Here is a 13,571-nt window from a genome sequence, read left to right on the forward strand (position 1 = left end):
TGAGAAATGTAGAAAATAATTGTTATAGTATTTTAACGTTACAAGTGCAAGGTAAAACTGTCTACTATTAGGTTCTTGTTTCAAGGCCGATTCAATTTCCGACTTTTTGTTTGAAATCATTTTATATTCATTTTATATACTAAAGGCAAGGCTTTACAGGAATATGCTTGTTTTCATTTATAATTTTGTTTGTTTCAGGAAAAGTGATCGCGAAAATAAAGTAATTTTCAACTCGAAAACCGAACCCTTAAAGGGCGGTATGCACCCTATTTTCCTTCCCCTAAGAAATGCCTCGGTATTTACCCTAACGAATTTTTCGGCAGCGATAAATTACGCAAGCTAAACCCAAAAAATTTTGTTACTCATAATAGCAAAAATGTTTGCTAAAACAACAGATTTTGTTTGCTGAAAAAGGGACAGCAGTAGCATGTAGTTGTTTCAGCAAACATTCGTTAGTTGAAACAGCAAACATTTTTACAGCTAAAATAGCAAACAAACGCTGCTGAATTAGCAAACTTGTTTGCTAAAAATTTTTGACAAACATCGCTGCTGAAATAGCAAACTGCTATAACAACTACAAATGTTTGTTGTCCCAGCAACAAAATTTGTCGTTTTTAACGATATGTTGAAATGAAACCCGTAAATCATTTAATACAATAACTTCTGCATTTATTAAATGTGTGAAATAAATTGAATTCCATCGAAGTATTGGAAGTTGAGTTGAAGTATTGTACAAGATTTATTTACGTTAATTTTTCTTCTTTGGCCTTATACACGCGGATAAAACATAACAATCTGTAATGAAAAGAAGTAGAAAAAAAACAATTACACCCAAAGAAATTTGTTAGTAGGGACAGCAGAAAAGTCTGCTAAAACAGCAGAAAGTCTGCTGAAAAAGGGACAGCAGTCACTGTTTGCTGAAATAGCAAATATTTCCTGCTATTTTTGAAGCTCGATTACTCTAAAACATGTTTTATTTTGGCTAAAACAAATAAAAATGTCAACTTAGGAGCTATCCTAACATAATTAAAACAATATTTTATGAATATCTATAGTATGTGACCAAAAATCTGAATATTTATCGAATTGAGGCATAACAGCAAACAAAATGTTTGCTGATCGTATTTAGGAGCTTGTAAGTATATTACGGTGCAAAAATATACCAAAAACTGCTTTTGGTTCTTAAATATGCTTTGGGGAAAAATTTATAACCTAAAAATTTTATAAATTGTTGTTCATTTGGCCCTGAAGTACAAAAATATAACAGCAGACATCGACTGCTGTTTTTAGCAGACTTTGTTCTATGAGTGTAGTAACTAATCAAAGTTCAAATAGATACTTTTAGCAAAAATTAAAATGGTTAAAACTAAAAGCATACATGATTCCCTCAAGGCCGTATTTAGTAAAATAGCAAGGTTGTAATGTTATCCTGATTTTAATACTCACATTTAAGGCGAACTTTGCCAATTGTGAAACATTCGAGTACAGTTTAGGTTAGCTATAGTGGCAGCCGGTTATTTCAGGCCCACTTTGACTTTTCATTCCCTTATGATAAAGGGTGATACGGTCAAAATTTGGTCAAGGGAAAACGTGTGTAAATCGGTGAAATCGTTTATTTAAAAAATCAAATTAAATTTCTTTTTCAAGTTCAATTAGTATAAAATTCAGGAAAAATATTCAGTTAGGCTTTCGCTTTTCCAAATCCGAATTGCCGGGCCTCACGCTTGACACCTGCCATCAGATTTTGTACAGCCACCTTGTCTTCTTCGCCGCAGAAAGCCAGTTTGCCTTGAACTGCTGCTCGTCCTTAGCAGTTTTTTTGGTCTTCTTTAGGTTCCGCTTGACAATAGCCCAGTATTTCTCAATTGGGCGGAGCTCTGGCGTGTTGGGACGGTTCTTGTCCTTGGGAACCACCTGCACGTTGTTGGCGGCGTACCACTCCATGGCCTTTTTACCGTAATGGCAAGATGCCAAATCCGGCCAAAACAGTACGGAACAACCGTGTTTCTTCAGGAAAGGCAGCAGACGTTTATTCAAACACTCTTTCACGTAAATTTCTTGGTTGACAGTCCCGGAAGCTATGAAAATACTGCTTTTCAAGCCACAGGTACAGATGGCTTACCAAACCAGATATTTCTTTGCGAACTTTGACAGTTTTATGTGCTTGAAAATATATGCTACCTTTCCCCTTCCTTTTGCCGTATAAAACTCCTGTCCCGGAAGCTGTTTGTAGTCGGCTTTGACGTAGGATTCGTCGTCCATTACCACGCAGTCAAACTTCGTCAGCATCGTCGTGTACAGCCTCCGGGATCGCGTGTACAGCCTCCGGGCCGTCGTATTTTGTTTATCATCGGGATTTGGAGTCACTACCTTCTTGTAAGTCGATAGTCCGGCTCGTTTTTTGGCTCGATGTACGGTTGTAGACGATACACCCAGCTTATTTGCGACATCTCGGAGAGAGATGTTAGGGTTTCGCTTGAAACTACCGGCAACTCTCTTTTTTGTGTCATTACATTTGTAATGGTTTATTTGGCAACTTTTAGCGATTCTGCCAGCTTTTCGTGCGAGTAGCTCGGATTTTCGCGATGCGCGAGCAAAATTTTGAGACGCTGCTCATCTTGCTTGGACGGCATTTTGACAACTGAAGAGTGAATTCCAAAATCAAAATAGGAGCAACATTCTACACACACCCACCTTCAAAATGAGGGGTTTTCAGGTTTTTTAAATGCAAAATTGAAAGAAATACGTCAAGTTTATATTGACCAAATTTTGACTGTATCACCCTTTACAGCAGTGTTGAACTTCTCTCTTGTCACTGAGTGCCACCCGATTTACATTGCGATGAAAAATGTAGAATAGTTTTGAAACACTCAGAAATGTTACAGCAGTGTTGAACTTCTCTCTTGTCACTGAGTGCCACCCGATTTCCATTGCGATGAAAAATTTAGAGTAGGTTTGAAACACTCAGAAATGTCACGCTAACGAAATTTTCGGTAGCATTTAATTTCGTAAGCTGGTACGCAATAACAGGGTTGTCAAAACATATTTTGGCAGCAAACATTTAATTTATTACAATCATTGTGTGCGTAAAAGTTTTAAAAGGTCTGTAAATAATAAACAATTTATTTGATGTATATTTGGAACATATATTAACAATTTTTAAAAGCGATTAGCTGGTTTAAAATTTGTGTACACAGCCCTGTTTTTTTGTTGTAGACTTAAATAAATTTTTGCTACCGAAAATTTCGCTAGAGGTGCATACCGGCCTATAGTAGCAACAACTTCTCAAACTAAATTTAATTTTAATGCTTCAAACCCATTTGAAAATTTGTTGAAGGCAAGCAATATGCAAGGCCATTTGAACTAATGTTGATGATGTGATTCACTATCAAATTGATATGGCGTTACCTACGAAAAATATTCATCCTTGTGTTTGATGTCCAAGAAAGTAGAATTGCCATTTTCGAATTTCGAAAATTTGAAAGTTGTGCTGGATTGTGCTAGGTTTGTGCCGATTTGTGCTGCAATTTGTTTTTTTTTTTTTAAATTTTATCAAATAGCCGAGATATTTCGAAAAAACTTTTTTCAACAAAATTTTTGCCAGAATCGCCATTTTCGAAATTCGACATTTTGACAGTTGTGCTGAGTTGTGCTAGCCGAGTACATTATTGTGCCGTTTAAATAAAAATTCTATCTCTTATAGTTTTCGAGAAATTCTAAAATTTCGAAAAATTTCCAGAATCGCCATTTTCGAATTTCGAAAATTTTAATATTGTATTAAACCGTTATCGACTTGTGCTAAGTTGTGCCGTTGAGATCACCTTTCTATCTCAAGCCGTTTCCGAGAAACAGCCAAATTAAATTTTTAAAAAAGTTCAAAAATATGTGTTTGAAAAACGCCAAAATTTAAATTTTCGAATTTCAAAAAGCTGAATGTTGTGCCAATTTGTGCTAGTTCAGTACTCATTTGTGCCGTTTGAATCAACTTTCTATCTCAAACCGTTTTGGAGATATTCGCAAAAACTTTTTTTAAAAAATGCCAATTTATGATTGAAAATAGATAGAAAGTTGATTCAAACGGCACAAATGAGTACTAACCTAGCACAAATTGGCACAACGTTCAGTTTTTTGAAATTCGAAAATTTTAAATTATGACTATTTTGGCATAAATTGGCATTTTTTAAAAAAAGTTTTTGCGAATATCTCCAAAACGGTTTGAGATAGAAAGTTGATTCAAACGGCACAAATGAGTACTAACCTAGCACAAATTGGCACAACGTTCAGTTTTTTGAAATTCGAAAATTTTAAATTTTGACTATTTTCAATCATAAATTGGCATTTTTTAAAAAAAGTTTTTGCGAATATCTCCAAAACGGTTTGAGATAGAAAGTTGATTCAAACGGCACAAATGAGTACTAACCTAGCACAAATTGGCACAACGTTCAGTTTGTTGAAAATCGAAAATTTTAAATTGTGACTATTTTGGCATAAATTGGCATTTTTTAAAAAAAGTTTTTGCGAATATCTCCAAAACGGTTTGAGATAGAAAGTTGATTCAAACGACACAAATGAGTACTAACCTAGCACAAATTGGCACAACGTTCAGTTTTTGAAACTCGAAAATTTTAAATTATGACTATTTTGGCATAAATTGGCATTTTTTAAAAAAAGTTTTTTTCGAATATCTCCAAAACGGTTTGAGATAGAAAGTTGATTCAAACGGCACAAATGAGTACTAACCTAGCACAAATTGGCACAACGTTCAGTTTTTTGAAATTCGAAAATTTAAATTTTGACTATTTTCAATCATAAATTGGCATTTTTTAAAAAAAGTTTTTGCGAATATCTCCAAAACGGTTTGAGATAGAAAGTTGATTCGAACGGCACAAATGAGTACTGAACTAGCACAAATTGGCACAACATTCAGTTTTTTGAAATTCGAAAATTTAAATTTTGGCGTTTTTCAAACACATATTTTTGAACTTTTTTAAAAAATTAATTTGGTTGTTTCTCGGAAACGGCTTGAGATAGAAAGGTGATCTCAACGGCACAACTTAGCACAAGTCGATAACGGTTTAATACAATATTAAAATTTTCGAAATTCGAAAATGGCGATTCTGGAAATTTTTCGAAATTTTAGAATTTCTCGAAAACTATAAGAGATAGAATTTTTATTTAAACGGCACAATAATGTACTCGGCTAGCACAACTCAGCACAACTGTCAAAATTTCGAATTTCGAAAATGGCGATTCTGGCAAAAATTTTGTTGAAAAAAGTTTTTTCGAAATATCTCGGCTATTTGATAAAATTTAAAAAAACAAATTGCAGCACAAATCGGCACAAACCTAGCACAATCCAGCACAACTTTCAAATTTTCGAAATTCGAAAATGGCAATTCTACTTTCTTGGACATTTGTGTTTGTCGGGTAATGTGTACAGTACACAAAAAACAAGCCTATTACAAACTTTTTCGAAACAGGGTTGTTATTCTTAATGTACTCAACGATTTATCACCCCTGTAGTACAGCGCCTTTACATTATTTCGCTTCGCTATTTTTGTTTGTTGATTATACAAGGAAAAATGGCTGCTTGGCATTGGTTATTAGGAATTGGAATCACTGTAATAGTTACTGTCCTCAACCAAGTGTCATCTCGCCGTTTGACGGAGGAAGGACATTCACGCCGTCGGCCTAAGAATTATTCTGTTGAGTGAGTATTCCGTAGGAGAAATTCTAATGCGCCATTTGAATTTGGGGATATCCCCCACGCTCAGCAAATGTAAAAATTGTTGGTAATTTACGATCCAAGGAATTGATTGCTGATTATTTTATATTTCTAAATTAAAAAAAAGTAATCGGGAAAGCAAGCTTAATTTCAGCTTGAAAACTTAACATAGTACTCAGCTTAAAGGTGAGTACTAAGTACGAGTTTAGCCGCTAAGATCAAAAATATAGCAGGAAAAAGGATTGTCAAATACCTATTTGATGCAAATTTTATTATAACTAGATGGGGAATATCTCAAAGCAAATTTTCACTAATAATATTTCTATGACATGTTTGATAGCAGCGTATTGCATATTCTAGTTCTTGTTAACTGCCACCGATGGATACCGAGTATGTATGCCCTTGACCTTAGGTGGCCACTATCATATATCAATGTGAAAATAATTCAATGTTTACAATATTTGATTAATAATTTGCAAAAATGCTAACATATTATTTAAATATCATAAATCTCACTTTCTTTTCAGACCTGATGACACGTGCGCCATTTGTTTAGAGAAAATGAATCCCCGAGATGAGGCATATTTACCCTGCCTGCATTCTTTCCACGACAGATGTTTGAGTAAGCTCATAGCAGCAAATATCAATCAATGTCCAAAGTGCCGCGGTAGAATATAAATGTCATGGTTATCAAAAAAGGGATCAAATATATATATTTATTTTTACAATATACCATTAATATTTTCTTATTTTTGTATGGAAACTTTTGTATATTTTATACCTAGCGTAACAGATAAACAATAAAATAAGTCGAGTGCAAATGCTGGCTGGCCTATGTTGGTCCAATTTTCATGCCACCTAAGCGATTGGAATATTTGCAATTTTTTTCGAAATATTTTCTTGGATTCTAGAAGACTGGAATTATTGGGAAATCTGCAAGCTCTTCGCTTCTCTGGAATATGAACCCATTATGCCCAGGCTTTACCAACTCGTTAAGACATTTAAAGTCATAAGCACAAACGGGCAAGCCACAACCAAAAATGTCAACAAATTTCATGGGCAGATCTAACTAAAGCGGCTTTAAAGCTATTTCAATTAACATAGGATGAGCGCTTTTCAAATGCACCAACTTTTCAGTCCATAGTGTTTTGCAAAGATGGATTCATTTCTTTTTGCTTTCCAGTTTTCGTTTGATACATTTTGATTATTATTTGCCTTATTTTCTGCTACATGAGGGCTCTTTTCAGGAATGTTTCTTTGCTTTCTGGGACATTAGTCTGATTTGTGTCCTAAATTTATTACATTTTAAGCACTTACCTTGAAATTTTATTTTATTTATTTATTCGTATTTTTGGTGGACCTTAGTACAAGATTTTAATCTTATATAGGACAGCATTAATGTTTATGTCGATTAACAATATATTTTAAGTTAGTATATATATAAAAAAATAATAGGAACTATATAAATAGGTTTTAATACATGTAACATTAAATATGAAAATTAATTATATTTTTTTTTTACAAGTTTAAATGAATGACAATAAAATTTGTTCGCGATTTTATTGTCATCATTATTTTGAATAGCCGTTACAACAGTATCATTTCTTGGTAGTGCTGTAAACAAATGCGTTAGCTTGTCGCTTTCAGAAACACTAGCTCCAGATATTTCCAATTTTTGCACTAGCGTCTCAAGTTGTAACAGGAATTCTTCCAGTGTTTCACCTTCATTCATTTTAAGTTTATTAGTTGTTTACTTACCAACAGCTGATTTACAATAGACTTTCTCAAATGTAGCCTTCAATCTCTCCCACATTTCCTTTGCGGTCTTTTTGTCTCTGATACATTCTATACATTCATTTCAAACAAAAGCTACAATTCGTTAGTTAGTCCATATAAAATCAATTCAAATGTCAACCACTACTACTTGAGAAGTAACTAGCTTTAAATTAATTTAAAGTTAACTGCATGTACGACAAGGCATTTTTTTGTTCATATTGAAAAATGTATAGCAAACTATGATTGAAAATTACTTCAATTAAAATATACAAAAGTTTTCATACAAAAATAAGAAAAATTTAATGGTATATTGTAGAAAAAAGCTATATTTTGTCACATTTTTGATAACCATGACATTTACTTGTATTTTCTTTGCTCGCGGCACTTTGGGCAATCTTTTGTTTCATTTTCTTCTCTATACTTCATCAAACATTCTTCGTGAAAAACATGTATGCAGCTCAAAAATGTCGCATTCTCGGGATAAGTTTTCTTTTCACAAATTTTACAAATGTCATCAGGTCTGAAACGAAAGTGAAATTTATCATATTATAAAGGGTGATTCTTTTGAGGTTAGGATTTTCATGCATTAGTATTTGACAGATCACGTGGGATTTCAGACATGGTGTCAAAGAGAAAGATGCTCAGTATGCTTTGACATTTCATCATGAATAGACTTACGATCTGCCACAACGTCGAATTTTCAGTGAATGGGCCCTAGAAAAGTTGGCAGAAAATCCGCTTTTTTATCGACAAATTTTGTTCAGCGATGAGGCTCATTTCTGGTTGAATGGCTACGTAAATAAGCAAAATTGCCGCATTTGGAGTGAAGAGCAACCAGAAGCCGTTCAAGAACTGCCCAGGCATCCCGAAAAATGCACTGTTTGGTGTGGTTTGTACGCTGGTGGAATCATTGGACCGTATTTTTTCAAAGATGCTGTTGGACGCAACGTTACGGTGAATGGCGATCGCTATCGTTCGATGCTAACAAACTTTTTGTTGCCAAAAATGGAAGAACTGAACTTGGTTGACATGTGGTTTCAACAAGATGGCGCTACATGCCACACAGCTCGCGATTCTATGGCCATTTTGAGGGAAAACTTCGGAGAACAATTCATCTCAAGAAATGGACCGGTAAGTTGGCCACCAAGATCATGCGATTTGACGCCTTTAGACTATTTTTTGTGGGGCTACGTCAAGTCTAAAGTCTACAGAAATAAGCCAGCAACTATTCCAGCTTTGGAAGACAACATTTCCGAAGAAATTCGGGCTATTCCGGCCGAAATGCTCGAAAAAGTTGCCCAAAATTGGACTTTCCGAATGGACCACCTAAGACGCAGCCGCGGTCAACATTTAAATGAAATTATCTTCAAAAAGTAAATGTCATGGACCAATCTAACGTTTCAAATAAAGAACCGATGAGATTTTGCAAATTTTATGCGTTTTTTTAAAAAAAAAAAGTTATCAAGCTCTTAACAAATCACCCTTTATTTAAATAATATTTTACCACTTTTGCAAATTATTAATCAAGTATTGTTTGACAAATGCTGTTAATTTTTTGTTTCACAGTAAACATTGAATGATTTCCACTTTGATACATGATAGTGGTATTCGCCGGGGGCAATTAATAAGAACTATAACAGTCATTACACTATCAAACATTTTTTTTTTTCAATGAACTAGGCTATCAAGTTGAGAAATTCCATACAAGTTTGTGTTTCTTATGTGAAAATCAAAAAATGTCACGGAATATTACTGATTTGATAATTTGGACTATTCCCCACATGCTATGTTAGCGTTTGCGGATAAAAGCCGTAACCTTATTATTATTTTGCACTCTTAATTTTGGGTTCCGCAAATTAAACATGAAAGTAGTATTGGTCTCTAGTACCAAGTACTTTTCAATACTTTACCAATTTTTCATTGTTGAGCGTGGGGAATACCCTCATATAGGGAAATTTTCTCATACGGAATACTCACATGACGGAATTATTCTGTGAATGTCCCTCCCGCGTTGAAGGGCGAGATTGAGGCCGCTGTGAATTTTCTCTCTCCAAACCGTGGGATGAAGGCCCCCGTGAATGTCCTTCCTCCATCAAACGACGAGATGCCATTTGGGTCAGGACAGTAGCTATTACAGTAAATCCAATTCCTATTAACCAATACCAAGCAGCCATTTTCAAACAAACAAAATAGCGAAGCAAAAGTGTGTAATGCGGACGAATTCCAGATGGAATGTCGGTGTCTGTAAAGAATCTTTTTTTTCAGTTACTCGAAAAGAGGATTATTTGGCCACCGAAGTACTACGCCAACGCTATTTTTCACAGCCTCGAGGCTCATCAAGAAAGTCACAGATTGTGCTTTAGTGTTGGGAAAGTAACAAGTATTTGATTACAAGTACTCGTTACTGACTAATTTTTTGAGTACTCGTTACGAGTAAATGAGTACTCAATATCTTCAATGCCAGTTTTTTTCTTCTAACGGTAAGTAAGTTGGCGGTTTGGAAGTAAAATTCTTGACTTCTTGGAAAATATTAATTGAAGTTTTCGAAAATCGTTTTTTCAGTTAAAATGACACGAAAAGGATATATGGCTTCATATTTGAAGAAAGTGAAAAATTTCAATTCAATGTGGTACCAACGGACCAATGTGGCACACTGGAATCGCCATCCCATATTATCTTCCATTGTGAACGATATGGCACTCAAAGACAAGCCATAGACCAAGAAAATATACCTTCCTTGGTCTATGGATTTGATTGCAGTCAGCTGACCACTGGAATTTACAGAATTCTCAACTTTGGAACTTTATTTTCGCGACTACTTTGCCAGAAATTATGAAAATTATAAATAAAAACAAATATATTCCTTTAAAGTCTTGCAGAAATCTATAGGAACAAGAAAATGCACACAGCATAGACCAAGGAAGGTATAGACATCTCAAGTGAATTCACAGCGCTGTAGTTTGTCTGCACACCTCTCTCTTTAACGTCTGCAATTGAGTAATTCTTTAATTTGGCTTTAATTTGTTTTCTTTCCTTTGTTCTCTCGTTGAAACACCAAATATTGTGAATGTTTATAAAATACTATTCACCTACACCTTTTTTGTAATGCAAATTTACTAATTTATACGGTTATTCTCGTTTTCCAAAAAGAAATTCAGTCACTTGACTGCGCAATTGAGTGGAATGACTGCGCACTGCAAATAAACAAAACCATGGTGAATTATCAAGGTATGTCCCTATATTTTCTTGGTCTATGGTCTATGCATATATATATATATATATATATATATATATATATATATATATATATATATATATATATATATATATATATATATATATATATATATATATATATATATATATATATATATATATATATATATATATATATATATATATATATATATATATATATATATATATATATATATATATATATATATATATATTACGCAAAGAAATTCACAGATTGTGCTTTAGTGTTGGGAAAGTAACAAGTATTTGATTACAAGTACTCGTTACTGACTAATTTTTTGAGTACTCGTTACGAGTAAATGAGTACTCAATATCTTCAATGCCAGTTTTTTTTCTTCTAACGGTAAGTAAGTTGGCGGTTTGGAAGTAAAATTCTTGACTTCTTGGAAAATATTAATTGAAGTTTTCGAAAATCGTTTTTTCAGTTAAAATGACACGAAAAGGATATATGGCTTCATATTTGAAGAAAGTGAAAAATTTATCTGATTTCTTAAAAAGAATCACATGGATCACGTCTCATGCGAATAGTATGAATAATAATGTCGTTGAGTTATTCAAAAACCCATGGAAGATTTCAACATTGGGTCTCACGATAGAAATGATCGCTAAATATTTGTATCCACTGTCAGTGGTGGATACCCTGCCAGCATTTCAATGTTCCATTTCATCCTCATCGCTACCACAGACTCGTAAGTGACACTGCAACAATCGCCAACTGTGATAGTATTTTGCCATCACTATTCGCATGAAAGTATTTTGCCATCACTATTGTTACAAGAGCCATTTTATATTTTGTGAAACACCAAGCGTAATGCGCTTTACAGACTATCAGTTATTCCGGACGACAGTGCTCGTGTCGAACATATCCCATATATTGTGCACATTATAAGTTAAGTCCGAAGGCATAATCGATACTGCTGCATGTTTGTGGGATCGATAACACATTTGCCGATTATTTAGTCATCGCCGGCAAGTCGTATCGATCCGACACACTATAAGATTCTTTACAAACACCGACATTCCGTCCGGAATAACAGATAGTCTGTAAAGCGTATAACTGGCTTATTATAATTTATTTCAATGAAAACGAAAATAAAGTGCTGAAAACATAGTTCTTACGCTTAAAATTGTGAAAAGTAAATTGGTGAACAATTTTTGACTTTCCAAATGGAATAAAGTGATAGTTTTTCAAATATTTCTCCAGACACGCTGCCTCCATTGGGAATAAAAGTACTGGCTGATAGACGCTACAACATTTAACTTACAACTTGTAACTCAACATCAATATCTTATTAATGCATAAAAATGTGTTAAATGTGATGTGATAGTCGTATAAATGTTATATTTATGAGAATTTATAAATGTTTCATAAATTAATAAAAATCTAAACAATCGTGTTTTACTCGACCACAATGATTCTTTTACAACTACCTTAAAATGCACTTTGTCTGATTGTTTGAAGGGGCTCTTATTGGCGTCCTTCTAAATGTATCCAGAAGGGCTCCTAATAATTGCACTCATGCGATACTTTTTTGCAGTAACTTGACGTGGTACAACTTCTCAATAGTGACGGCGCTTTTCCGAGGAGTTTTGGATATCGTATACGACTGTTTTCGACGTAGTGGGGATTCTCAGAAGCGCCCCCAAATTCAAAAAATGTTGGCAAGGTAATGGTGGATTTAAAAAGTTTGAAAATTGCAAGCATCAGTAATACACAATGCCATCTAGATATACACTGACGAAAAAATACCAAATATTGAATACGAAGTTGGCTCTAAAAATGTGAATGATTGGTGAAAATCTTTTTCTAACGAGACCCATATATCTACAACACCACATTTTAAAACACTAGAATGAAACTGGATAATGTAATCTGCTTTTCTATACCGTTTTTTAATTTTAAAAAGAAGAAAAAAAAATTGCCCACAATGTCTTTTTTAATTTTTTTTTATAAACGTAACGAGTACTCAATTCAAAAGTTACGAGTAGTAACGAGTAGTCAATCAAAATTTACAACACTATTGTGCTTATCTTCTCAATACCAAATAACTCAACAAATTGTTATATGCAGTGTGCATAGACCAAGGAAGATATAGACACCTCAAGTGAATTCACAGCGCTGTAGCTTGTCTGCACACCGTAGATGGCTCTTTTTCGTCTTCAAATGAGTGATTTTTTAATTTGGCTTTATTTGTGTTTTCTTTCCTTTGTTCTCTTGAGGAAACACCAAATATTGAAAAAGGAAATAAAATTGTATCCATCCACACCTTTTTCGTAATATATATATATATATATATATATATATATATATATATATATATATATATATATATATATATATATATATATATATATATATATATATATATATATATATATATATATATATATATATATTATTTTTTAATGCACACAGCATAGACCAATTAAAATAGAGACATACCTTGACAATTCACCATGGTTTTGTTTATTTGCAGTGCGCAGTCATTACACCATAGACCAAAGAAGGTATAGACAACGAAAGTGAATTCACAGCGCTGTAGTTTGTCTGCACACCGTAGATGGCTCTTTTTCGTCTGCAATTGTGTGATTTTTAAATTTGGCTTTAATTTGTTTTCTTTCGTTTGTTCTTTTGATGAAACACCAAATATTGGAAAAACATGTAAAACTCTATACATCCACATCTTTTTTGTAATGCAAATTGACTGATTTGTACGGTAATTCTCGTTTTCCAAAAAGAAATTGAGTCACTTGACTGCTCAATTGAGTGGAATGACTGCGCAAATAAACAACACCATGGTGAATTGTCAAG

At 33.7% G+C, this 13,571-nt stretch overlaps 3 protein-coding genes and 1 long non-coding RNA gene across 5 annotated transcripts; 3 read left to right on the plus strand and 1 right to left on the minus strand.

Annotated features, from left to right (window-relative positions):
- Positions 1-647: 647 nt before the first annotated feature.
- On the minus strand, positions 648-9,836 carry LOC142220003 (uncharacterized). 2 transcript variants are annotated; one of them, XM_075288848.1, is made up of 2 exons: positions 9,479-9,836; positions 648-795 (listed from the first exon to the last, which is right to left on the minus strand). In XM_075288848.1, exons 1-2 carry the CDS (start codon positions 9,673-9,675, stop codon positions 744-746), a joined length of 249 nt encoding a protein of 82 aa, XP_075144963.1. In that variant the 5' UTR covers positions 9,676-9,836; the 3' UTR covers positions 648-743. The 2 variants fall into 2 exon arrangements, with proteins under 2 accessions (XP_075144963.1, XP_075144962.1); XM_075288847.1 differs by lacking the exon at positions 648-795 and adding an exon at positions 7,810-8,021 and having other exon boundaries at positions 9,479-9,825.
- LOC142220004 (E3 ubiquitin-protein ligase RNF13-like) lies at positions 5,508-6,587 on the plus strand. The gene is made up of 2 exons (XM_075288849.1): positions 5,508-5,710; positions 6,253-6,587. The coding sequence occupies exons 1-2, from the start codon at positions 5,583-5,585 to the stop codon at positions 6,401-6,403; spliced, it is 279 nt and encodes a 92-aa protein (XP_075144964.1). The 5' UTR covers positions 5,508-5,582; the 3' UTR covers positions 6,404-6,587.
- A 5-nt stretch (positions 9,837-9,841) lies between the features above and the next one.
- On the plus strand, positions 9,842-10,371 carry LOC142220006 (uncharacterized). The gene is made up of 2 exons (XR_012717831.1): positions 9,842-9,981; positions 10,064-10,371. It is a non-coding gene; the product is annotated as an uncharacterized LOC142220006 (long non-coding RNA).
- Positions 10,372-10,965: 594 nt separating this feature from the next.
- LOC142220007 (uncharacterized) lies at positions 10,966-12,172 on the plus strand. The gene is made up of 3 exons (XM_075288850.1): positions 10,966-11,102; positions 11,185-11,448; positions 11,964-12,172. The coding sequence occupies exons 2-3, from the start codon at positions 11,190-11,192 to the stop codon at positions 12,017-12,019; spliced, it is 315 nt and encodes a 104-aa protein (XP_075144965.1). The 5' UTR covers positions 10,966-11,102; positions 11,185-11,189; the 3' UTR covers positions 12,020-12,172.
- Positions 12,173-13,571: the final 1,399 nt, after the last annotated feature.

The sequence above is a fragment of the Haematobia irritans genome, chromosome 1, assembly GCF_050003625.1.
Source record: "Haematobia irritans isolate KBUSLIRL chromosome 1, ASM5000362v1, whole genome shotgun sequence".
Taxonomy (NCBI): Eukaryota; Metazoa; Arthropoda; class Insecta; order Diptera; family Muscidae; genus Haematobia; species Haematobia irritans.